This window comes from Cyclopterus lumpus, chromosome 20 (assembly GCF_009769545.1).
Source record: "Cyclopterus lumpus isolate fCycLum1 chromosome 20, fCycLum1.pri, whole genome shotgun sequence".
Taxonomy (NCBI): Eukaryota; Metazoa; Chordata; class Actinopteri; order Perciformes; family Cyclopteridae; genus Cyclopterus; species Cyclopterus lumpus.
Genome location: NC_046985.1, coordinates 10,713,715 through 10,738,801, shown reverse-complemented (window position 1 = coordinate 10,738,801; position 25,087 = coordinate 10,713,715). Strand labels below are relative to the sequence as shown.

The 25,087-nt window shown below is 43.1% G+C and overlaps 3 protein-coding genes across 5 annotated transcripts in view; 1 reads left to right on the top strand and 2 right to left on the bottom strand.

The window, feature by feature from the left end:
* pola1 (polymerase (DNA directed), alpha 1) overlaps positions 1-5,537 on the bottom strand; it is a 50,062-nt gene extending 44,525 nt beyond the window's left edge. The window contains exons 1-15 of one of the 3 annotated variants that reach the window (XM_034560153.1): positions 5,384-5,537; positions 4,702-4,829; positions 4,093-4,189; positions 3,938-4,015; positions 3,695-3,807; positions 3,526-3,588; positions 3,088-3,189; positions 2,822-2,975; positions 2,561-2,726; positions 2,303-2,475; positions 2,059-2,171; positions 1,716-1,829; positions 1,552-1,626; positions 1,299-1,437; positions 1,021-1,175 (exon numbers count right to left, since the gene is read on the bottom strand). In XM_034560153.1, coding sequence (XP_034416044.1) covers positions 1,021-1,175; positions 1,299-1,437; positions 1,552-1,626; positions 1,716-1,829; positions 2,059-2,171; positions 2,303-2,475; positions 2,561-2,726; positions 2,822-2,975; positions 3,088-3,189; positions 3,526-3,588; positions 3,695-3,807; positions 3,938-4,015; positions 4,093-4,189; positions 4,702-4,829; positions 5,384-5,423 — 1,710 coding nt within the window. In that variant the 5' untranslated portion in view covers positions 5,424-5,537. Of the gene's footprint in view, positions 1-1,020; positions 1,176-1,298; positions 1,438-1,551; positions 1,627-1,715; positions 1,830-2,058; positions 2,172-2,302; positions 2,476-2,560; positions 2,727-2,821; positions 2,976-3,087; positions 3,190-3,525; positions 3,589-3,694; positions 3,810-3,937; positions 4,016-4,092; positions 4,190-4,701; positions 4,830-5,383 lie in introns of those variants that run through there. The other 2 variants (XM_034560154.1, XM_034560155.1) reach the window with 2 other exon arrangements.
* A 2,558-nt stretch (positions 5,538-8,095) lies between these two features.
* pcyt1ba (phosphate cytidylyltransferase 1, choline, beta a) lies at positions 8,096-15,415 on the top strand. Its single transcript, XM_034559978.1, has 8 exons — positions 8,096-8,249; positions 10,852-10,951; positions 11,305-11,421; positions 11,547-11,698; positions 12,445-12,523; positions 12,608-12,750; positions 12,948-13,136; positions 13,362-15,415. The coding sequence occupies exons 1-8, from the start codon at positions 8,211-8,213 to the stop codon at positions 13,584-13,586; spliced, it is 1,044 nt and encodes a 347-aa protein (XP_034415869.1). The 5' UTR covers positions 8,096-8,210; the 3' UTR covers positions 13,587-15,415.
* Positions 15,404-23,307, bottom strand: pdk3a (pyruvate dehydrogenase kinase, isozyme 3a). The gene is made up of 11 exons (XM_034559976.1): positions 22,926-23,307; positions 20,992-21,133; positions 20,799-20,870; positions 20,139-20,323; positions 19,946-20,035; positions 19,541-19,618; positions 19,269-19,345; positions 19,039-19,140; positions 18,851-18,958; positions 18,548-18,661; positions 15,404-17,887 (listed from the first exon to the last, which is right to left on the bottom strand). The coding sequence occupies exons 1-11, from the start codon at positions 23,026-23,028 to the stop codon at positions 17,738-17,740; spliced, it is 1,221 nt and encodes a 406-aa protein (XP_034415867.1). The 5' UTR covers positions 23,029-23,307; the 3' UTR covers positions 15,404-17,737.
* Positions 23,308-25,087: the final 1,780 nt, after the last annotated feature.

Here is a 25,087-nt window from a genome sequence, read left to right as displayed (position 1 = left end):
ACTCTGCTGGTACCAGTACGTTCAAAACGATACGGTTTTGCATATTTTTATTATCGATACTTTATTAAAATAGCGCACGATCAGAGCGCACGCACTCCTCCGCTCCTTTAATGCTGCCCAGCGCGTTGCCTGCAAGGGGGCGGGGCTGCGCAGCACTCACTCACAGCGATGATCGCTGGGGAGACAACATGGCGTCACGTGCCGGAGCTTTTGTGACTTTTTGGGAAAAAAAGATGCCAGAAGCGAAATCTGGAAACACACACTCTGCTGGTTAGTCAAGGGCTTTTAACCCGTCTGCGAAACGTGTTTCAAAGCCACTCAGACAAGGGAGCAACACGTCACACATTGGCAAAGCACCTTTCAGACAGACACCCCCGAACGTTTCAAGGAGTTCAAAGAACGACAGGTAATCAAATGTGATTATAAACATGGTGCACACCTTAAGCTCACCCACATAAAGCCTAACACTGTAACCGTAGCCTAGTTTAACCTAACAATGCACACACGTGTACTAAATGAAACACAATTGATGCAAAATGGCTACATGCTGGTGGATCTTGAGCTAATTATTTTTATTTTTAATTAAGGAAAAAATGATTATTCCATGAATTAAGATACAATATGAACTCTCCAATTGCTCGTACTTATGGAAGGAACTATGTAGTCATCTGGTCAGATGCGGACAAAAGGCCTACATAGCCGTGTATAATCAATGCTATGATGGCACCATGTAGTTTTCATTACTATCTTGCTGTAGGCTAATACTAATATTAATGCCATTTGTTAAGTGTTCAAAAAGCTGGGCAGGAACAACTGGTAAAAAGGGAACCATACAGATGCTTTATTTATTACTATTAGAGATAAATATACCAGTATCGTATCGTATTTGTGGTATTGTATCGAATTCTGGTATCGTATCGTAAGTATCGGGTATCGTGATATTTATGGCAAGTATCGTATCGAAGTTAGAATTTGGTATCGTTACAACTCTAAACACAAACTCATCATATTCCTTCTGACCTCATTGTGGTGCGTCTTGGGGTTCTGGATCGTCTTAAGGCTGATGGACATGACTGTGATGGGCGGAGGGGACAGGTCTCTGACCACAGTGACCAGGTCACTCCTCAGGGCTAGAGCCTCCACCTTACACCAGCTGACTGGCTGGCTGATCAGCTCTAACACAGACAAAGTGAGTAAATGTGAATTTTCAAGGATTACATTCATTGTTAACATATAAATCTAAATTAAGTTAAACTAAATGAAAGATGTTAAATCAGTTATTCGAAAAGCCTCCTTACGTGGTGTCTTGATGTCCAGCCAGCAAGGCCCTTTAATCTTCCTGCTGAGGAGGAAGTGCTCCAGGCTGGAAGTGTTGGATCCAAAAATGTGGGAAAAGGTCGCCCCCTTAAGGCCTGAAGGTAGTGCAGGGAAGTCAGCCTGCAAAACCAATATTTACCACATAGACAAATGGGTTATTATCTAAAAAATAAAAATCATACAGGCCTGGATCACTTCTACGTAAAATCTAGAAAGGTGTGAACATCCACTCACAGAATATCTGACTTCCAGGTACTCGCACTGAGTGGACACATCAGGAATCTCAAAAGCGTAGCTCTTCTCCACTTTCTGCAGAGGAAAAACAAGGTCCAGTTACAAACGCCGCAAACCTGCCAGAAAATGACAGTCAGCCGGGCATAACCAAAGTTGGCACCGACCTTGGACTTGAACTTCATGATCCTGAACTTCTCAGAGAGTTCGTTAAACTCCTGGTAGACGTCCATCAATCCGACGGGAGTGTCCGTCACCTCCTCGGTCTTGGTGTTCACTTTCTGTTCATGGAAACAAAAACAATTAAACGAATTCCGCCAAAAGTCGTTAGTGAAGTGAATTGGAAAATTGATGGCGACTGAATCTCAACATAAGTAACATAAGAGTAAATATCTTGTACTAAAAGTGATGATTCATTGAGCTCAATGAGGTTTTCAACCAAAAGTACAAAAGGTAGAAACCTAGTTGTCAAGATGTACTGGCAGTAATGTGACAGAGCAGGAAACTTACATATTCGCGAGGCAGGAAGTACATGGTCCGCTCAATGTTCTTGACAGTGACACAGCAGCTGACATGAGACTGTGCAGACTCAATCCACACTTTCCCAAACAAGTACACCACACCTAGTTGAAAGATGAGTTAAAATATCAGGAAGCACTTGACAAATCGGAGCAGGATCTTTGGATTATGGAGTAACATGATATAGCATCCACTATACAGTATATATTCACTCAAGGTAAGGAAAATGCCTTACCTGGTTTGCTGTAGGGGTCTTCAAAGGCATCCAACCAATAGAAGCGGAAAACCTGCTCCCCTTCTGCTCCCTCCACCAGCGGGAGCTGGCTGGAGTCGACCTGTATCTCTGTTGGAGCCTCGCTGACTCCATCGTCCTCCTCTTGTCCCCACGAGCTTCCGATCCTGCTCGACCTGGACAGAGAAAGGAAGATGCTACAACGGAAGCTTGTGTTTCACCGTTGAAGGTCCTTACATGTTAGCTCAGCATAAGACTTACAATAAGACCGGGTCCTGCGGCTCTGCTTTTGGCTCCACTTTGACTCCCGCAGCTTCTGCTTTATGTGAAGACTCTGCATTATCTTTAAGTGCAGGCGTCTCCTCCTCAAGCCCAACCTCCATCGGCTCATCGAAGTCCACCCCATCAAACGCCAGAGTGTCATTAACTAAGAACACATTTTCATAAAAGGCAAGTTCATTATTGATGCTAGAAGCAAGAAAAGGGGCAAAAAGCTAGCAGAGCTGTATCAGTATTTCTCACCTTGCTCTTCATCCAGCTCCTCCACTTTGGTATTCTGCTTCTCTACAGGAGGAGCAGGTATGGAGGGAGGGAGGCGGGCCAATGACCTGGGGGTCGGGTCAGAAGGTGGTGGCTTGATAACTTTGGCCTTAAACCCCGTAGTTGAGTGTGACTCCTGGTATTACAGAAGGGACATACAATAGTTTACAATTATTGAATATAAACTGTATAATTTAGCAATTGAAGTAGTTTAAATACACTTTCTATTATGACAGTTTAAAAGATACCTTTGGCATTTGAGGTTTGATCGAAAAGGGATTCATGGGTGATCCAAGGGATTTCTTTTTCTTTAGTGTGACCACTTGGGGAGGAGTGAGAAGAGTTGGCTTCTTCGAAGACAGAGGGGAAGAGAGATTTTAAAAGCAAATATCACAACACCTCCGATTAGGGATGAACAATGTATTGGTGGAGAAGTTGGCTATGAGTGGGAAACTAGCAACAACCATATGAACTCACTGTGACGGTAAAATTACTGAATAGTCACAGGTTTAATTATTTTATCAGCACTTTGTACCCGTCATTCATTCATCTCTTTGAAAAACATGACTTGCTCACTCATTACACATCTGCTACAGGCCTATGTGTCGATGTCAATGTGCAGGAACCATTGGGTTATTTGTGGGAGACACTGTTGACGTTCTGCATTGTCTAGCTATGGTGCCAACCTCAGAGTGCAGGTCCTGCAAGATGTCTCCTAATATGTCATCTTTGGACAAGTCCACGTCTTTCTGCAAGTGACAAAATGATGCTTATGGTCAAGACAAGAGCCGAAAACAGTGTAGAACATCTATTATTTTTAAGTTAAAATCCACAGAGCAGTTAGCAGAAACACACCTCAGCAGGCCTCTTGACATTACTGTTCATGAAGAGGCTCTTGATGGTGTTGGGCTTTGCTACAGCTGATTTCTTCACATTTTTCTTGGAGTCTGCTCCTTTAGAACCTTTTCCTGCAAATACAAACACAACATATTAAAACAGAAAAAGAAAAATCACTCTTTGTACAAAACAATTTACTGTACTTTGCCCCACTCATCATACAAATAAACTGTTACAATTCAATACTGTATGAATGTTTACCTTTTTTGCTTTCAACTACATCATCGTCCAAATCATCGTCAAAGATTTCTCTTCCATCCTCCACATATCCAGTTCCATCTGAGAAGCAAAGACAAACTTTAACTTTGGACCTCACATCACACATATTCCCACAGTGGATGCAGCAGGAGACTCACCATCATCAATAATCCAGTCATCCTCCTGTCTGTCTCGTACCATCTTCGAGTACTGCTGCTCGTCCACCTCCTCATACACACTTGTAAACTCTTCCACCTGGAAAAGACAAACACCGGTTGACCATAAACTATATAACAAGGACTCATGAATATAAAAATGGTATAAATACCGTCCAGTATGTATAAATTAACCTTAAATAAATATTACTTTTAAACCATAGGTCTGATTATTTCTAGTATAATTTAATCTGGTGATTATTCTTTCAATTCATCAATCATTAACTGTGTAACATTTCTAAAAATAGAAAATATGCCAGAAGAAGAACAATTGTTGTCAAATCTGTTAATCAACTCATATTTTGATCTAAAACAGAAGACGGCTCTTCGTGGAGGAACACATTTGATCGAAACAGCTCATACTTGAGGGAAATTGTATATAATAAAGTAAATTCTAAATTCTTCCAGGCACAGATATGTTGTCAGTCAAAAGGCCAGGTCAGTGCAAACTTTGCTAATGGACTCTAACAAGTGAAGTGATGAGGGTCTCACTATCAGTAAGGGGGGAAACACATTAACGTTTCTGCTCTGCGCGACACCTAGGTTCCTCACCTTATATTTGATCTTCTCCCCCAGCTTGGCTTTCTTAAGCTGCTCCAGTGCGGACTTCCTTCCCACCTTCTCTCGCTTCTCCCGTTTGGAGCGAGTCCTTGCCAGACTGCAGGGATCACCTCCATCGTCTGGCGGAGAGAGACGCATCGACATGGCGACGCAGAAGCAGGTATGAACGTGACCGTCTCCCTTGCAGAGGCAGAGTATTTGTTGGGTATAAACCCAATAAATACTCCAATAATGTCACAATTACAGGGAGTCTTTTGAGGACACACAACAAGTGGCTCCAACCTCTGCTCTTTGAGCACGAACCCGCTACTTAGTGGCACTCTTGGTACTTTTACTGTAATGTATACGAGGATTCGATCATGACTATATCTTAAAACACGCGCCAGTAAAGCTGCAGTGGAGACAAAGTGAGGTCTGAAAAGGACAACAGTGCACCGAAGTTAGCTCATGTCTGTTATCCTCTTTTAAGCCGTGGACACATTAGACTCATATGGGAAATTGTTAGTTTAACTAGTTAGTGCATTTTAATACACTCACAGTATCAATGGCCTAAGCGTGCCCCTTGTTGTAGAATGATATTGTAAGCTAGCTGACGTGTTAGCTAACTTCTTTACTTTCCCTGTGCAAGTCCCGCCTGCAGTCGGCTGGCGAGCAGCGCGAAAGAACAACTCACCGCCGTCCGCGTCTTTCTCCGGGTTTGGTACCGGCGCCATGGCTTCAACTCTTTGCCTTCGACGTGTGCTCAGTGACAGCTGCTCGACACGGCGGCGGCGGCTCAACGCGACAACCGAACACTACGCGCCAAATCGGATTCCCAGGGGAAAGTCATACGCCGGAAGTGACGTCGCGTGGCTGTCAGCGTGTCAGCCAATACAATGACGCGATGTTTCCGCTCCGTCCGCACGGGGGCAGTGTTGTTCAATTTGATCGTTTACTCCACAGGATCTGGACCACAACAAGTACACGATTTATTCATGTTGAATCTAAATACTTTAAAAATACACTTATCTGACAGAAATGGTAAACAACTCATATAATAAACACATTTATAATTCATAATTCAGGAGGCTACTCTCATTTTAAATGCCCTCGTTAATAGCCAATAGATCACACGTCTAAAAGAAATCAACCATAACTTTTCTCAAAGCCCTTGCACATAATATTTTCAACAAATGTAAACCCCATAGATATATGCATACATATCAGACCCAACAGAGAGATAGTTAAGAAAGGTACCTTTTCCATCAAGTCATATCATATTGTTTAAGGCCCCAGTGAGTTCATGGTGTTGGTGTTTGCATTGTATAGGCAATACTATTACAACGTGTCCTTAAATTATAGGATTAGACTATTAGTCTCGCTCTTTTTGTAAGTCAATGACCATCCCTGTGTTTCCCGATGTAGCTCGTTTCCATGGCAACCAGACGGGACTTTGTAGGGCACAATGGGTTCCTGTCCTAGATTGGGGCCACAGAGACAGAGTGCGTCCAACAATGAAAACACAAAGCGTGTTTTTGTCCTTCATCCCCAGAGCCTATTTTACACTAGCCTACAGTGTGGTGGGTTTATGCCCACTTTATCATATGATGACTTCAGTGGCAAAACAAAAAGTGTGTGTTGTCAATTGGCAAATAGTACATTGTGTACAAATGTGCAAATGTTCAAACGAATTATCCAAGAGTGGGTTAACATTTGTTGTTATTTTCGGCTATAACCATGTGTTATTATTTTTGTAAAACGCATAGTTCACTTTTTTTAAATTAGGCTATTAGTGGCAGATTGTGCGCGTAAGGGCTCGGCTTTCGTCGCTCCATAAAGATAGTTCGTGAATGTACAGCGCCATGGCCGTGTGTTACTGTAAGGTCTGCTAAATGGACCATGGCCCATAGTTGTCGCAGCTCATCAGCAGTGAGCAGCTGATCTGTCCTTTTGGACAGACTGGACAGACGGGCTGCCGTCCTTCTGCTCTCGCCCGCTGCGCTGGAGGAAAGACAGCCATCGACTAAAGAGAAAGCAGACAGACGAGCAAGTGGTAAACAAATTGTTTACTTTAGAGCTACTTGTTTGTTTGTTTTGGACACCATGGTGAAACAGCGACACAGCAGAGCGCATTCCTGTTGCGCAGCTGTTGCGCCTCTTTGTTGCAGAAGAGGACCACTAAAGGTAAGGATGCAGGAAAGTTTCGGTTTTAATCAGTTCTATTCAAGTCCAGCGGCGACGGGAATGTTTTCCAAGTAGGCTGCCCTGTGGTGGGAAAAGGGAAGAGAGAAAAGAAGCTGTAGTCTGGAGCTGCTAAGGACAGCTGTTTTAATATTGACAGGTGCCAAATAGCAAATAGACTATTGTATTGTCTGTAGTCTCACAAGCAGAGCAGACCACTCCCAGATGGGTGTGACTGATGGCCATGCAAATATTTGCTTATCAATAGTAATATGGTCAGACAGAAATTGGAGATGTTTTTCAGAATGTTAGTTAATTGTCTTATAACTATAATACTTCCTTCTACTATATCCATATGGAAGCTACGCTTTTTAGTGGGATAACATTAATAACAGTGTTTTCTTAATTCATTTGTATTATCTTGGAAAGTTAATGAAGCCCATGTGAGGCTTATACATACGTAGGGTTACTCGGTATCATCTCACTGATGGTGCTATGGACCACTCCACCAATCCTCTCCGCTTATACTGCTGGACTGCTGTATCTTTTCCCTGATTGGTCCATTCTTGAAGCTCTCTCCTCTTTTCCGTCGCCATGGCGAGAGCTCCTCGGCTTTGCGTACAAAGATCGTTTACTCTAAGAATGCCTCACTCACACAATATAATCCTACAGATAAATACTATTTATGTATTTCTTGTGCCTCATTTCTGCCCTGAATTGATATTGTTGCTACAGTAACACATACATAATTGATGTCTGACTCCACATCAACTGTATTTAATGTGTCACTTCCACATAACAATGCATAGCAATGATACTATATTAACACAAAGGCAATCGATTTTAGAGGTTTCCATCCCTTATTTTGGCACAGCCATCAGTCTTTCTGAACATCTGTAACACTGATGCCAGTTGTGCTGTAATACAGTTGTGCCTGTATATATGTGACACAAATGCAATGCATCTATAGGTTGGATCAATGCTAAGCTGTCATTAGAGACTTGCACAATTGATACGATACCCCAATGAACCTCGGATGTTATTCACTGAATATATTTGCAAGAACATCAAATTGAGAGCAGAGCTCATCCCTTTTGTGGCACCAAGAAATAGCTGCAGAGTGAGACCTCCTCACGTCCTCCCCCTCTCTGCAGTAGGGGATCAGAGGGGTGGAGGAGGAGAAATAGAGGGGAGGACAGACAGAGAGGCAGAGCAGGGAGTGGGCGGGGAAATAGAGGAAGGAGAAAGAGACAGAGTGGTGAGAAGAGAGGCAGCCTCTCACTGATGCTGAGTCACATTACAGAGTGACCACAGCCGCATCCCATGAGTCTTTGGGAATCATGGAGGAGCTTGAGCACACCTGCCCCCATCCCCGGACGGTAGGGCATTTGAATGTGTGCATTTTCTCGTGTGTGCATGTCTTGCAGTGTGTGTGACAGGGAGGGAGAGGAAGACAAAGGGTCCTGCTTTCTCCCCTGTTACGAAACAGATCCCCCATAGCATCTGAGGCTATGAATGCTGAGTGGACAGTGTGTGAGTGTGGTCAAAGAAGGAGGGGGTTTACACAATGGACGAAATAGCATGAATGACCTGCTGGAGGGACATTGCGGCAGTTAGGGGAGCCTTTTGTGTCTGGATATTGTCTTCTTCTTTGGTGTAATTCCTCATCCCGGTATTCATGTCTGTGTCCTCCAAATGGCCCATCGTTGCCTTTTACTCTCCTCTGTCCTCACTCCAACCTCTCCTTATTCTTGTGAAGCTGTCTGGTCTTCATGATGATTTTTCTTGCCCTGTGTCCCTGTGTCCCCCCCCCCTGCTTTAATCCTTCTTATGCCAGATGTTCTTTGCTCGAGCCAGAGTGGGCTTTTCTGTGCACGCTCACGCCGCTCGCCCTGATAGGCCTGTGAGCCCCTGGTCAGCAGGTTTAAGCTTCACCGTCTGCTGAGTGTTTCAACCCTCTGTTCTCACAGTGCCCATAGGGAATCATGGGAGATGAGGGTGCTCCCCATCCACAACCGCTCTGCTCTTTTTTTTGTGGTTGTTGTTGTAGGCTAGCACTGAGTTCTGATGCCTCTCCAATGGAAACAGACAGAGAAATTGAAACGTTCAATATGACTGGACAAAATGTTCTAAGGAAATGGGACATAGATTCAGAGTCTCGCATCTATGGCAATGTTAAAGATTAAGGCCTCCTTTACTTTCCTCTTGTGTTGCCTGCTTACATATATTCTGTTAGTTGCGGGCACGACAATTAAAATCTACATTTTCATTTTACATAGCTTGTCTCCAGACCTGTAAATTGCTGCCCACATCTCGGTTTTTTTTCAATTAAATGGAAATTCATCGGCTAGAGCAGATCATACAGCACAATGTAAAAACACAGAAATCTGTCAAACAAAAATGAGTACACAGTGTCATTATTAAACCCCAACATTAAATATGTTGTGTTTTACATCTTATATGGGTTATGTGTGAACAAAAAGTAGTTCACACTCAAAGAGAAACAGTACAATGTCAATAAATAGTGATGGGTGCAATCAGACACGATGGGAGGTCAGACCCCAGAGAGGTCAAACTCCTCGATAACAGACACAAAGTAAATCCTTTTGTATTCATAGCTTTTGTCATTTTCTTCAGTGGACCTCTGCAAAATGTCATGAGCTCAACATTGTTGTCCCAGTTTTTTTACCAGTAACTCTTAATAGATTTGGAAGATTTGTGGAGTATCAAAGTGATAACATCATTCAAAGTATGTTTTGAGTTGCTTAAGACGTCCCAAATAGAACAGGTGGGTTGAACACGCTGCAATAAGGACATAACACCTCCCAGATGTTTATGTTTGCTTATTAGAGCTCTCCTTGTCTCCATTATTAATCCTGGCCTGCTAATACTTTATAACTCGGAAGAGGTTTCCTGTTTATAGCTTATGTTGTTGAATTTCATGCAGAGATGGGTGACTCAGTGTCAGTGCCTCTCGTCATATGACAGTCCTGAAGTATTTTAGCAAGAATCTGAAAAACAACCTGCGATAAAAATCACACCATCTCAGAACAATGTCTAGCGGTTATTTGAATAACCTTCGCATTAAGAATGCTTCATTAAAGCAGATTCACGTGTTAGGTCTCACTCTCACAACCCGCTCTGTCATTTGAAACTGCTGATTTGATATTTGCCTGTCCCCGTCTGAGTCCGTGGAACATGCTGTGATGCCAGACTTCGCTTTTGTTGCTGTTCAAGGATACGTTGACGTCAGTTGCCTGCGTTTTCCACAGAGGCCAAATGGGTTTCCATTTTTTCATCCTCCTCTCACACTCCCACAGCTTTCTGCTCTGTACAAACTCCGATTATCATTTATTGGTGTGAATGATATTCAGTAAATATTCACTGCAGTCAACAGATGGCATACAAAAACGAATTCTCCGGCAGGCTCACACACACTTTAACCTTGATGTAGCTGTGACAAACATCCTCCACAATCTTACGTGTCATTTTTTTTGGCTCTGTTTGTCTTTTATTCTTTCTTTTCCTGCTGAATTTAAATTCCTTTATTTGAAAATGATCGTCGCCTGTCTCTCCCATTTTATTATTCCCTTTGAATTTGAGCTAATTTCTGAGGGGCCTTTCTACAGCAGCTCAATAAATAGCCCTGCCCTTGTTTTCTGTCACATGTTAATACACATATATGTACACACACACACACACACACACACACACACACACACACACACACACACACACACAGTGATCAATAACACTGAGTGCAGGGCCGGCTGTCTCTCAATCCATTGTCCGAATGTGGAGCAGGGATCAGCTGTGGTCAATAACTCAATGGAGGTTGCTGTAATAGCAATGAGCATGGGAATGGAGTAATACTACTGGAGGGGCGGGGCGTTTGAGATGAACATCAGTCTCCTATACGTTCAGTCACCCTCCAAAATAAGACATTTGTACCCCGTCTCTTCCTCCTTCTCTCCTTCTCAGACTCTGACTAAGCCCGCCATCTTTGCCAGGGAGACCAGTTGTGATTGCCGTGCCCCTCATGAGAAGCTCACCATCGCTCAGGCCCGCAGAGGCACCCCAGGTACAGTAGACCTCCTCCAGCTCAGTTCCTCCTCTGCAGCTTCTCCTTTTCATGTTTCATAATCGTCAATCCTTAATTTCTATAACCTTATTTGCCACTCATATTGCTACCATTACGGTTTCTGCTCCGTTGTCTACTCTTTTACTGTAACGTTACTACAACCACCTCTGCTCCATGTCAGCTACTACCTCTGAAGCTACTCCTATGACCACCACAACAACGGTTGCTACAACTGTTGGTGCTGCTCCTCCAGTATCACTTGCTTTTTCAGCCACGTCCATCACTCTACTCTCACTGATACGACTGCAGCAGGTTTTTGATAAATGTGTTGTTGTGTTGCTGTGTGTTTGCAGTTGACAGGCCGGTCAGAGTCTACGCAGATGGTATCTTTGACCTGTTCCACTCTGGCCATGCTCGTGCTCTCATGCAGGCCAAGAACCTCTTCCCCAACACCTACCTTATAGTAGGAGGTAGACCACACACACACACACCCTAAACATTCACTGCTCAAAATAACCCAGAGAGTTGTGTGATTGTGAACTACGTGCCTCAGTGTTTTATGTGCCCCCCCCCTCCCCCCATGTGCTCCTAACAGTGTGCAGTGATGAGCTGACCCATAAGTACAAGGGTTTCACCGTCATGACGGAGATTGAACGCTATGAAGCGTTGAGACACTGCCGCTATGTCGACGAGGTTTTGAGAGACGCGCCTTGGACGCTAACGCCAGAGTTCCTCGAGAAGCACAAGGTGTGTCTGCGTGGTGGTTTTCCAGCATCTGAGGGTTGAACTGTGCATGAAGCATCCGGGGGTTGTAATCACACCCTCAGGTTTGGAAACACCTGCAAAATAAGGGGTCTGTCCCTTCTAACTTTAGAACTGCCCAGAGTAACTTACCAAACCTTTAAAGGTAGAGACGTTATCGGCAGTCCAGAAGTCACTAATACCTGGTTACCGTGAGTCAGATGCTGCAGGTGATGTGCCTACTATATTAGGAAAAAAACAACAACAACGATACACTTTTAAAGTATATTTTGGAGACAGGCGAGTTGATAGGAATCAAATCAGCTCAACAACAAAGCAACACAACACAGGGGCATGAACGTTTCAACTGTCCGCTACTCGGACACTGGAATAATGGAGTTTTCAGATCAAATATCTCAGTTGTGTGTAAGAAATAATCCTCAAATCCAAAATGATAAAAACACAAAGCGGAGTTCATGGCCATCGACGTATCGGCTAGATATATAACTACTTTAAATGTTTCTCTCAGTAGCTTTGCGAATGTCTCTTAAGAGGAAACTCTCTTTTAGAGCCTTGTACAAGAACTCCTGGTAAGATGGGACACTACTTTAAATATGTTTATTTTGCAAAGAACTTTAACAAACTGCATGTTCATGTGAGTGTTTTTTTCTTCTTCTTCTTCTTCTTCTTCTTCTCCTACCTCATGTGCAGTGTTTTCTGTCACACAGTCACGTCCTTTCATTGCTCCTCAGATCGATTTTGTGGCTCACGATGACATCCCCTACTCCTCAGCAGGAAGTGAGGACGTTTATAAACACATCAAGGAGGCAGGTGAGTGTGTGATAACAGCATGATAAATACAAATATACCCCGGGCAGTTTTCAAATGATGTGTGTCTGTGTGTGTGTTTTCCAGGGATGTTTGTGCCTACACAACGGACAGAAGGGATCTCAACATCTGAGCTGATCACCAGAATTGTCAGAGACTACGATGTCTACGCACGACGCAACCTCCAACGTGGTTACACGGCCAAGGAGCTCAACGTCAGCTACATCAACGTAAAGAGCACGGTCAACTCTACATGTCACCGTATTGTCTGTGTGGAGCTGTTGCAGCTATGTATAGCACGTTAACTGTGTGACAACAAGGTGCCTGAAGGTCCAAGGGAACATTTGACATTGTTTCTTCGACTGTGTTCACTCGTAAAAAACACTCGAGCTTAATGGCTTTTCCTCATCATTATTAACCCCCTCAGGAGAAGAAGTACCGGCTGCAGAACCAAGTGGACCGAATGAAGGAGAAGGTTCGCACGGTCGAGGAGAAGAGCAAGCATTTCGTTTATCGCGTGGAGGAGAAGAGCCATGACCTCATTCAGAAGTGGGAAGAGAAATCCAGAGAGTTCATTGGCAACTTCCTAGAACTGTTTGGACCCGATGGAACTTGGGTAAGTAACTCTTTGACAAAGGCAATAATAACTGTCACCATCATTATAACCTCTGTCTTCATCGTCACAATGTTACACATGGCCATATCTATTGAGGTGTTGTTTGCGTGAGTCCCTTAAAGCGTGTCAGTTAGTGTTTGATATTAAAAAAACGGCTTTTGATGCACGGACATTTGTGCTGTTTGTACTCACATTCTCTGCCGTTCTCCCTCCGTCCCTGAACAGAAACAGGTGTTTCAGGAGCGCAGTGGGCGGATGCTGTCCTACGCTCTGTCTCCCCGAGAGTCGCCCTGCAACAGTCCTCCCCGAGAACTGTCCCCCCTGCGCTCTCCCTCACCCCCGTCTCCCCCCGCCCGCTGGCACAATGCACGGCCCTCGCCCCCAAACTCCCCCAAAGGAGCATCTGCCTCTATAAGCAGCATGAGTGAATGTGATGAAGATGAGAAGTAAATGGATTGTTGAACACACACATGTACACACACACGCACATGTACACACACACACACGCACACACACACACACACTTCACTCACAGTACACTGTCTGAGAACTGCTCACACACAAACACAACACCGGCTGGATACTGAAACAGTTATCCTCAAAGAAGTTGCTAAACATGCAAGGCAGACGAGGATCATGGGAAATGAAGTTCTATGCTGCAGAGCTAAGAAGCCATCACTGTCTCAGTTGTGTAGGCAACCAAGCAGATGGACGAAAGACAAAGGAAGAAGAGGATTTTACGAACGCAGCGTCACAAGGTCCAGAATGCTTTGCGGCATCTTTCGGAGGATTTGCTTTGGATTCGTCCAGTGCTGATAGAGACTGTCCAACAGCCTGATCATAATATCACCTTGTTGTTTTTTGTTCTTTTATGTTTAGTTTAGCTTTTTTTTTAAGATGCAAAGATTTCTTGTAACTCCTGTGACCACTAGATGTGAATATAGGCACAAAGTTACAGAACATTGTGTGTGATGTTCAGCTCAACCGCTCATGTGAATTGATAGGAACTGGATCCATTCCTCACCGAGTCATGTTGTGCTTGTTGAACGGAGAATTATGAATTAAAGAAAAGACACTGCACACAGTAGATTAGCAGAAGTGAAGTGTTGGACGACCTCTCGGCACTAAAACACATGCTAGTTTGCATAATTTTAGCATAAATGGTTGGCAACTTATATCAAATAAGTGATCCACAATCATTGAGTCACTTGTTCCCACGCTACCGTTGTGACCACATCCACAGTTTAAAACTAATCCCTCAGAGAATCATATGGAATTAAAATGAGCCTGTGGGAATAGCAGCCTGCATGATCGTGAAACACATCCAAAACTACAGCTCTCGTGGAAGACAACTGAATTTGGGAGGGGCTTTCCATCACCTCGGTTGTACAGCTTTATTTGAAATCAAGCAATATAATCCTAGTTGTAAAGTTCATATGAACAAAATTAATTTTTAAATAAATATGGAAACAAAGTCTGTGATAGAATTAGACACTAAAACACGCCCCTTTAGACTCGAGTCGTGGACTGCGCCGATTGATTATGATGAGACAGAAAAACAGCCTTTTATTAGCTTCTTGAATGTAAAGTGAGTCTGTGAGACCACAACTACAGTAGAGAGTAAATGTAGTCACCCTAAGTTTTAGGCACATCGTACCACGCAACACACACCAACCCCTCATCATCACACTCATCCAGTAGGCCACATAAATGTCCCGTCACGCAGTAATCTATTGGTATATTATTACATTTGTGGATATTCAGCATAAAAAGCCATGTCTTTTTTTGACAGTTTTACCATGTTTTATCTATCACTCTTTAGCAGACATTCTTGCTCTTTGGAATTTGATGTCAGCTGTCATTCAAACCCGGACAACTTGGAGATGCAGCCTTTCTCCAGGACTCTGATGATACTTGAAATAAACAATAATTGAAGCCCTCCAGGTGAACTGTCAGCTCCTCAAAACCCGGATCATCAGCCTAATGTTTTATTTGATATTATTGGAAATGTATGTAATAACTTTTTTTTTTTTGCTCAGGTCTGCTCACTCATGCCAGGCCAGCGCAGACCTCTCTTCCACACCAACAATACAATTAATACCCTAATGCAATATAGAGACCTACATGTCCTGTACGCACTACATGTTAATCTGCACTATATGTACAAACTTTGGGAAAGTGTGTCTTTTTTTATTTTTTAATTGTCAATGTTCAAACAGCTTGATATGTAAATAAATCTAAAATCTAAAACTGAATGCGAGTCAAAGTGCATTTCCCACACAACAGCAGTTTTCTTTATTGTTTGGTTTGTCAAGTTGATCTCATGCTGAATCACATTATTAGACTGCTCTGTCACCTTTTTTTTGGTATATAATGTTGCATTAATTGCGCCTCCACAGTGAGCAAACATTTGTTAAAACTGGAGGTACAGTAGGATAGAAAAACCGAGCGATCGCTCCACACTGGCTTCATGTACAGCAAACACATTAATAATAGTTGTACACACAATGTCGTCTGAAATACCAGAGAAAAAGGGAGACAGTGTTTAACGGTAAAAGGTTGATTACTTTAAATCACAACAACTTTCACAAAAGGTGTGAACTTTGACGGATGTTGAATGCGATTCAAACCGATTGAAGGTGGTGAACCGAGACATTTAAATAGAGAGAACACGCTCGTCTCGAGTATAGAACACTTCCTTCACAGCAGCTCCGTGGCGGAGCATCACTCAGTGAGTCTGGCAGGTTACGACGGCATTGGCAGTGATGACATCTTTCAGAGAGGCTGAAAAGCGGGGAACGCTACAGGATGGGGGGGGGGGGGGGGGGGGGGCTAAAGGAGACGAGAGAAGGAAGTCACTTCAGGTTATTCAACTTCTTGACAAATTGTGTGGGCCATGTTTGATTCAGGTGTGGCCTTTTTCAGTAGTTATAAAGGATCTCTTAGGAAGAAGGTTTAGCTAGTGCAAGTGGAGACTTGGGATCTTCCCTGATCATTATTAATCTTCTATGTATAAATAAAATTGTTGATAGAGGTCTGAATTGATTGCATGAAAGGCAATAATAGTAGTAATACAATTAAAATGTTCCTGAATGTGAATCATGTGCCAAATATCGGATGGTTTGACGCACTACGTCTGTACCAAGAGATTCGGGGCTTCTTTAGTCACATGGAATTTTCCCTGCTTGCTTTTCCCCAACAATGCTTGATTTCCTTTCAGAAACATAATTAAAAGATCATCAAAAGTAATGCTGTTCCAATGTCAGAGATAAAAAGTAAATGAAGAATTGTTTATCAAGGATAAAAATAAGTTAAAACTTGTCAGGTATCAAGTTACTCTGGATTTTAGCTGTATATTCTAATTATTTAAATTCCGCTTATGGTAATGAATACAAAAAGCAACCTTTTAAAATACACAAGCTTTGTTCAAACAGATTACTAATACTCCAACTGAGATGCAAAGCTTAATGGATAAAGCACTGTTAGGGAAACAAGTCTGAGCTTTGAGCATGTTGCGTGCCCACCATGAGAGATGTAAAGATGTATTCACACTTTTATAATCCTCGTCAGATGCGACAGGTCCAATGCTTCTGTGAGGGTTCACACAATGCATCATGCTGGTGTGGTTGAAGCTGCGAGGCATTTTACAAGCATCCTACAGATGCCCCTTTGGTCCTTTAGTAGCTAAATCAGGGTGCAGAGCTGTCTTGCAAGCAGAAATGTCTGATGAGGGTCAGTATTGCCGGTCGACCTTCGTTCTCTTACATTCTCCTGTTACAAATACACTTCCAGGTCCAGTGGAGCATTCAAGGCATAAAATATGATATAAGTAAGGCTTTCTCTCTTAACAAATTAAATACAACTTTCAAGATACTTAAAATGATGCACTGCTTTCTAAATCTTTCCCAAAAGAGTTATAATTGTCTCTCATCTATAGGCAATCCTGGCTTCTAGTTTCCCAGGCTTAAATACAAAACAGCTCTTTACTATGCCAATGACACACTGGTCTAATTGTGTCTTCCAAAGGAAGGAAATGAAACCTCGTCTTACTCATCCAATTTGCTCTGAAACCCAAACCCAAACCCCCTGACCCTGCTTGTGTTTGAGAGGAAGAAACGGAATACAAGCCTTCAGTGATGGTGAGAAAGACCCTCAATCAGCAGTGTGTGGCTTATTCAGCCACAGGGAGCAGTGGCCTCGTCAGCAAAGAGAAACCCGGCCAAACTGCGCATGAGACAGAGGGAGAGCGGACGCAGATGCAGTGAGTTTAGCTCGAAGTAATGGCCAGATAGAGGAGGAAATGGAGTCAACATTAGAAAAGATTCAGAAGAGGGGATCTCTACTTTGGAAGAGGTTCATTTTAGACTTCTTCTTGAGAGAGAGCCAGCGGTAAATGCCACAAAAACGAAAGCTACACACTGATGAATGTCATTGCCATTGGGTATACACATGTCCAGGGCCTGAACCACTGGAATGCAAAAGCTAGTCTGATCCTAAACCAAACATTTACCCAAGGGAAACCTTTCATCGGACATGCTCCGGGCAGAGTGCAAGCATTTGGGCTGCCGATAGAGGGCCGGGTTAGCGGAGTCAGGTGGAGTTTATCTGTTGGCTTTGTATTTGGACTTGCTGGCATCACGCGGCTCTTTGCTGGGGTTGCTCCAGTCGTCCGCCTCGGGGCTGGTCTTATAATGCCGCAACGCCGATTTGTTGAAGACAGGCAGACGCTCAAAGGACTCACTGGAAAGGGCCTTCAAAACGGAGGAACACAAGAGCACATGAGAAATCACAGTGATTCATCGTTATACGAATAGTTGGACGTTTGAGACGACATTAAATGTCAGCCCGGAACCAGAGACGATTCACTTAGCTTAGCATAAATATTGCCAGCGAGGGAAAACAGCCATCTGACGCTTGGATTAAATAGAAGAGGTAAAACACATCAGGTAATAAGCTTTTCAGGTCATTTTTGCTCACTAATCCCTGTTTCGCCTAGCCTACAGTCTTTATGCTAAGCTAAGCTAATCGTCTTCTGGCTCTAGCGTCATAACAAAGATGAGAGTGGTGACAATCTTTGCATCTAGCAAAAAGGGAGATTTAGGGGGGGATATGCCGAGTGTTGAAGATATTAGTCGCAGAGAATATAATATAATTATAGTTTTCCAAATTAATTCTTGCGGCGCTTTGAGCACCACAAGCCAAGTGCCATATCGTCCCAATATACCTGAGACAAAGCAGACACCTCTCCATCCGATATCTCCAACATGCACTAAAACAATCTAGACTGATAGAGGGCATATGGGGAAAAATCTGTGCAAATATGCTTTTGGATCCAATTTGTCCCTTTAAACTCTGACCTTCCCGGGTCATGTCTTTGGGAGAAAGAAAAACATTTGACTAGCTCACTTTACCTTCAGATAAATGACAGCATCAGTGCCAACGCCCTCCATGGAGTAAAGTTTCAGGTCCCCCTGGAAGTATCGGGCATAGAGCCTAGAAATTGGTAAACCGTAGCCAAAACCAGCCTGAATGGGGGAGGAGTGACAGAATAAATGAAAATGTATGGCTAAAAAAGGTTTGCAATGGTCAATACTGATTTTATTTCATACATATATATATATATATATATATATATATATATATATATATATATATACACACATTCACTGTGTGTGTGTGTGTGTGTGTGTGTGTGTGTGTGTGTGTGTGTGTACCAATGGGACAGCTCCTTGCTCCAGGCTTGGTGTAGGAGCAGTGGAGTACATGTAGTTGAACAGACGATCAATCTTCCTCAGAGGAACTCCTCCTCCTCGGTCACTGATCTGAAGACAGATCATGGGAGAGATGAAGTGAGAGACCACAACTATTTGTCTAATCATGTGTGCACTTGTGTCTGGTTTACCTTGATGGAAAGATCCTCTTTGCCCAGAGTGACTTTTGCCTTTACTGGTGGTAATCCCTCTGCACTGTTTTCATGAAGCTCCACTGTGGCTCTCATCGAGTTCTGCAAACACCCCCTAATTAACTCAGCTCAGCACAAGTCTGTATATAATTAGCATCAGATTGCAATTTAATTATGTTAAAAGAGCACACAACAAGCTCGGTTTACGCCACTGATGTAGCACGGCTTACCTTGAAGAGCTCAAACAGCATGTGAAACAGATGAGAGGGCACATACACCGCCTGGATGGGCTTTTTAGGGGCCTTCACTGGAAGACAAGAACGAAAGCTAGTTATCTTAAAGTTAATTAGATGGTGAATGTGACCACTACAGCACTAAATTTGGACTTTGCACCCACACGCACCTCGGTGGTCTAGACCGAATGCATTGCGCCGCTACAGCTGTGTGACAGATTACAGAGAGAAACGGTGGAAATCGTGGAGCACAGAAATAAATCGCTTACTGTTGAACTCCTCAATCTTCAGCTCGGGAGCAGCCAAGTAGTACTTCTCACACAGCATCTTGGCCGTGTCGTAGGCATCTGACAGAAGAGGCAAAAACAACGAGTCAGGGCGGAACAAGCCGAGAACGTTCACTATCTACGTTCGGATTCCGGTCACAGGTCACGAACGTAGCCGCTGTCCCTCGCTGGGGCGCGCAGAGTGCAGTGCTGGAGCGCCTGATAAACTGTCATTGTGTAAACGCGGCCGACTAGCGCAGATGAACTTGCATCGATCCGTGTCACTCTTGAGAGTCGCTGGTGTGATAAAACTCCATTGATTTACAATGAAGCCCCAAAAAGGTTCAACCCATAGATAACAAAGCATTCCCAACAGAGTACATTGAAAACAGATGATTTCAAACTCACCACTCACAACTTCAGCCACATTGCAGGTGGGATCAATGCTGCCGATGTGTTTGGGATGGGCAGGGTTGGTGTCGTCACCAAACAGGAGAGCTGCACAGAAACAGACGGGTCAGTCCCCAAACATGAACTCGCTACTGGGATGGACAGTAGTGTACTGCGGATCCAAGTCAACCAGTAGGGTTTTGAGGCTCACTGTGCTGGTTGATGAGCATGCGGAAAGAGATGCGATTGGTGTAGAAGCGGTCGAGGAAGTACTGGATGTTGCTGCTGATAAAGGGGTCAAAGCCAAACTTCTCCTTGTACTCGATGACTCCCTGAGCCATGGTGGGAACCACGTCGTTGTGACGGTTACGGATCTCAATCAAGAGCTCCAGGAAGCTAAAAACAAAATAGATAAATGAATACAAATGATGAAAGCACTCCTCCTACCTCCCATGGTAGATCGTCAATAAGGGTTGTCCAATCGTAAAGCTCATGCACACATTTGTATCATTTAAAAATAATAGGGCCAAATTTGAGAAATTGTTCAACAGTCTTGTATCATTTTTGTTTTTTTGTCGGCCAGAGAAATGCTCAGTCGGGATGAGTACCAACGTAATATCATGTTTTTTTACAATTCCATTGAACCAAACAATTCTCGGAAGAGCATTCTCTAAACAGACTCAAATTCCTGAGGGTGTTCATCAGTCATGTGTGACTCTTATAGCTCACTGGCATGGTGACAGTACAAATACACACCGTTACCTGCATGCTAAGAGGATTAGCGGCAGAGGACTCGAGACATAAACAGCTGGGTGAATGACAAAGCCGTACTTGCATTTATGAATTATTAGTCAAGGCAATGTTCTCTCACTCATTCAAAGCTTGGCAGTTCTCTGGCTTTCTGTTCTCATAATCCAGCAGCTCCACAAAGCTCTGCATGTACCTGAAGCAAACAGAGGTCAAAAGTAAACTTCAAACACACTCATTAACGGATACCACCACTGCTCTTTGAACCTTATCGTCCGTAAGCGTAAAAAAGTGGATCTCTCGAGGAAGCGCCTCACCATTTCTGTACCAGTCTGACGGAGGGCTGGCTGAGCAGTTTATCAGGGAGCAGGTTGACCTCTCGCATGGTGTTGGCCAGCCGCACCGGCAGCTCCTTACGCAGGAACATGTAGGATGTTTTTTCACAAGCATTGTCCCTGCCTGGGGAAAGAAAAGAAAAAATACATCAAAAAGGACTGGAATATCTGCAATGTCTGGTACAGTTTTACACTGTAAAAATGAACTTTGACTGCCAAGAAACATAATCAACAACATCTAGTTTACCAAAAGTCACAGTGGCACATACAGTAGATTACAAAATTCACCGTTCCTCTTAAAAACTACTCGATCTCTTTGGTGGGACAAACCCTTCCCAAAAAAGAAATAATGGCTACAATACCAATGTACCCAGTGAAAAAATTAGTTCACACGTGAAGCTCGGTACTAAAGTGACTGGTGGAGGAAGTTACCATACCAGCCAACGCAGCTATAACTTAAGTATGTGGTAGAGAGCTGTAGTCAGTTTCCATTTTCAACCTCTAATATGATACTTTAAACTTCGCTCCTCTCACTCGCTGGAACCGTATTTATTGACCAACAACCTGAGCTTGAACCATTCTAGGAAATCAGTAGAAAAGGTTAGCAGGATTTATGTTTGTGCTCTAAACAGGAAGAACTGAATTACAGGGGGATATTGTGAAATGTTTTCAGAGAAAATGACTGACTTTGTTTACCTTAACCAAAATGTAATTTACACAGGCAAGCCACAATCACACTAAAGCATGTGGAACCTATTAACTCTCAGCAGAGAAAAACCACGTGACGCAGTGAAGATCTCTCTGGCTAAATGCTTTCAAGTTCTTCCAGCTGTTCAAAAGGGCTCTTCACAACAACAACAACAAAAACGCAAAGAAACGTTTGCAGCTATCGTCTTCCAGGAAGCCTGTTGTGCAGCTATTGTGTTGCCCTGTGACTGACCTCAAAGAGACAGTAAGATATGATGTTTTAGTGTCTTTCAGGGTGAAAACAAGATGATCTGGCACAATGAAAGGAAATGTCTAATCATCTCTGCTCAAAGGTAACAGCTTCCGCCTGATTCAGCAGTAAAAGGGGAAGAACTCTGAAATTGTAAAATGGGGTAGTGGCACCAGCAAATACTGACTTAGCATTGCCTGACTCTCTGCAGCTGCTGACTACCCCAATGTCTCATGTGTTCCCTTTTGAAACACACCGTTATCCCTTACCGGACTTCTGACATGAAGAATTACTGCTGACGAGATTCCTTTTCTGTACGCACAACAAGTGTCATACGCTTCCTGTTCATGCACGTCCCAATCCACAGCTGTGAGAACAACTTGCATAACAGAGATGATTGTGTTTAATCAGAGATGGATTAAGAAAACTAAGCCTCGAGTGTGGCTCCCAACATTGTCATCTTGCATTTCAAGTGTCATGTCGGTGCCTTCACACAGTTATTGACTCCACAATCCACAGAGAAAATAAAACACTGTAGATACACAAAAATACTTTTTATGTAACTTTAAGTAAAATTAAAATCAGATCTTTCAAACTGAAATAAGCAACGAGCAATTCAAAACGGGGGTGTTCGCCCTCCACTGTGCGGGCTACATGCTGTTGTGTGAAAACACCTGTTTGGATTAAGCAGTGCGTCACATGTCCGCATAGTAAACAAACCTATAACAGAGAGATGTCATGCAGAACCCCCAGCATGCATCGCAGCGTACCGATTGTGCTGTTATGAGTTATAGTGAAAGTAAACCCCAAATTCAGATGCTACATGTGATCATACCAACGTATTACGTTGCATGGCAGCTATTCATAACAAGTAAGAGGTTGCCCATGTCACTTAGAAATTATGACACATAGGGAATGCAATGATAAAACGTCAGGCCCCTGATTCATAATCAGCAAGTCACTCCTGTGAAATACTCACCAAAATCCAAAAACTGCTTGATGGAGAGCGGGGACGGAGAAAATCTGGAGTAATATTCAATTTTGGGGTTTGCGTTTTTCATCAAAGACACGAAGATCCTCATTTTGAAAGCTTAATGATGATGCCTGGATGAGAGATGGAGATTCAGAAAAAACACGACCCTTTCATCATCCGCGGTAGCGTTGACAGCCACGCAGACGGCCTCCTCTCTCGTCGGCGCCCACGTTTGTCCGCGTGAGTCTCCAGAGGACACGAGACGGCGTGATGGATAGATAGATGTCCATAAGGGTTCAGATATGACACAAACAGCGTGACACCAAGAGGGCTACCTGGAGCTACATTGTTGCGCTTTCAAGCTCGTCGGAATCAAATATTGATTTCCGGTGACAGCGGTTTTCAAAATAAAGCAACATGGTATTGCGTGGTATTTGGGGTAACTGATTAGAGGCACGAAATAGAAAGTTTCTAGAGGGGAACCGTTCATAGATTGTTTATAACGGCTTTATAAAAGAGAATAACAAATGTACATAAGAAAAATGGTTGGATTGCCATGTTTTGAAAATGTCTCTTGCTGGTTAATCTCCAACACAATTTTATTTTATTTATTTATGTATGTTTTACATATTTTTTACATGTATGTCTTCTCCAAACTTGAATGTACAACTTATTACGGCAGTTTGTTCTTGACAATATGTCATTAAAAGAATAATAATGATAAAAACTAAACTAAATAAAGTGAGGTTAATATAATCTTTATTGCAATGATATTATTTGTAGTGAGAGTAAGTCATTACTTGGTATAGAGGGGGCAAAAGAAGGAGCAACAGGTGACAGCCTAATGCAAAACAACTACAATATGAAAAGTGATCTGTAATAAAGTACATCAATACACTTGCTTTGCTTTTTGCCTCTTGTATCCATCACGACAAGACAACTCAAATTGATCATATGAGCTTACACATACAACTGTAGACTTCAGGGATTTTTTTTTAAAACATTATGAATGACTTGCAAACGATTATACTTTCAAATTACTTACAATTTTAGCCAGTGGATTATTACAATAAACCTCTGAATAACTCGGAAGGGTCGGGTTTCTCTCAAAAGACTGACTTGTCCTATTTGCCGAAAATACATATTTTATTCTGAAGGACTAATATTAAGACTTTCGGCCTATTCGGACCGTCTTGACGCTACAGCCGACTCGAAAGTCTCGACTCAACCACGCATGCGCTAGGCTTGTTGATGCCGATGGTGATTGGCTTAAAACGGGGAAGTGAGAAACAGCAGCGACTCAATTGGACGGGGCGTGTCAATCACGTTCGTTGCCACCTCGGTTATACGTGCTCACTTTCACATGCAGCATGAGGTCTGTACACAGTCCCGGATGTGAACAAAGCTGTGATGCGTGGTGCACTAATGCCCTGCAAAATGTCTCAACGGACTGTGGGAAGAATCACTGGTAGTTGAATGGACAATACGCCAATAAGAAGAGGCAGGGGATGATAATGCCGTTATGCATCTACCAGCTAGATTATGATTGGTGCTGCCATCTAGCGGCACAGAATTAAAGAAATCCTGCATGGCGGGTCAGCTGAATGGGAAAAAGACTCGACAGTCATGCAGGTACATTTCATTGTAGGACGTTTAAAAGGCTTACAGTACATTACATAGTTATAGTGACGGTAAAGGTCTATGATTGTCACCAGTGCCGTAACGGAAACACATGAGGCCCCCCTGCAGAATAACCCTGAGAGCGCCCCTCCCTCCCCCCCATATGTAAGGGATAATGTATTGTCCGGCGGTCATTATCCAAAGATAAACGAACAGGACCCAAGCTTTTCTTTTGAGGGAAATTTATTCAATCAGAAAAAACAGCTCAAACTGAGAACAAATGTATTCCAACAGAAACAAAACATATGCTAGGGCCTATCAAACAGCTTAAATAGAACATGTGTTACAACAACATAACAAATATGCCTACATATAGTCGATACACCGGTAGGCTACTTTCTACAAGTTTGCATTTGAATACACATGTGCGCGTCTTTTAGCAAATCTGTGTGCAAAGTCTTTAACCACGCTCTTTACATCTAAACTGCGCCCACGTTTATTCTCTATGCTAAGGATGGCCAGACCTGACAGCCTCTCTTGTGACATGG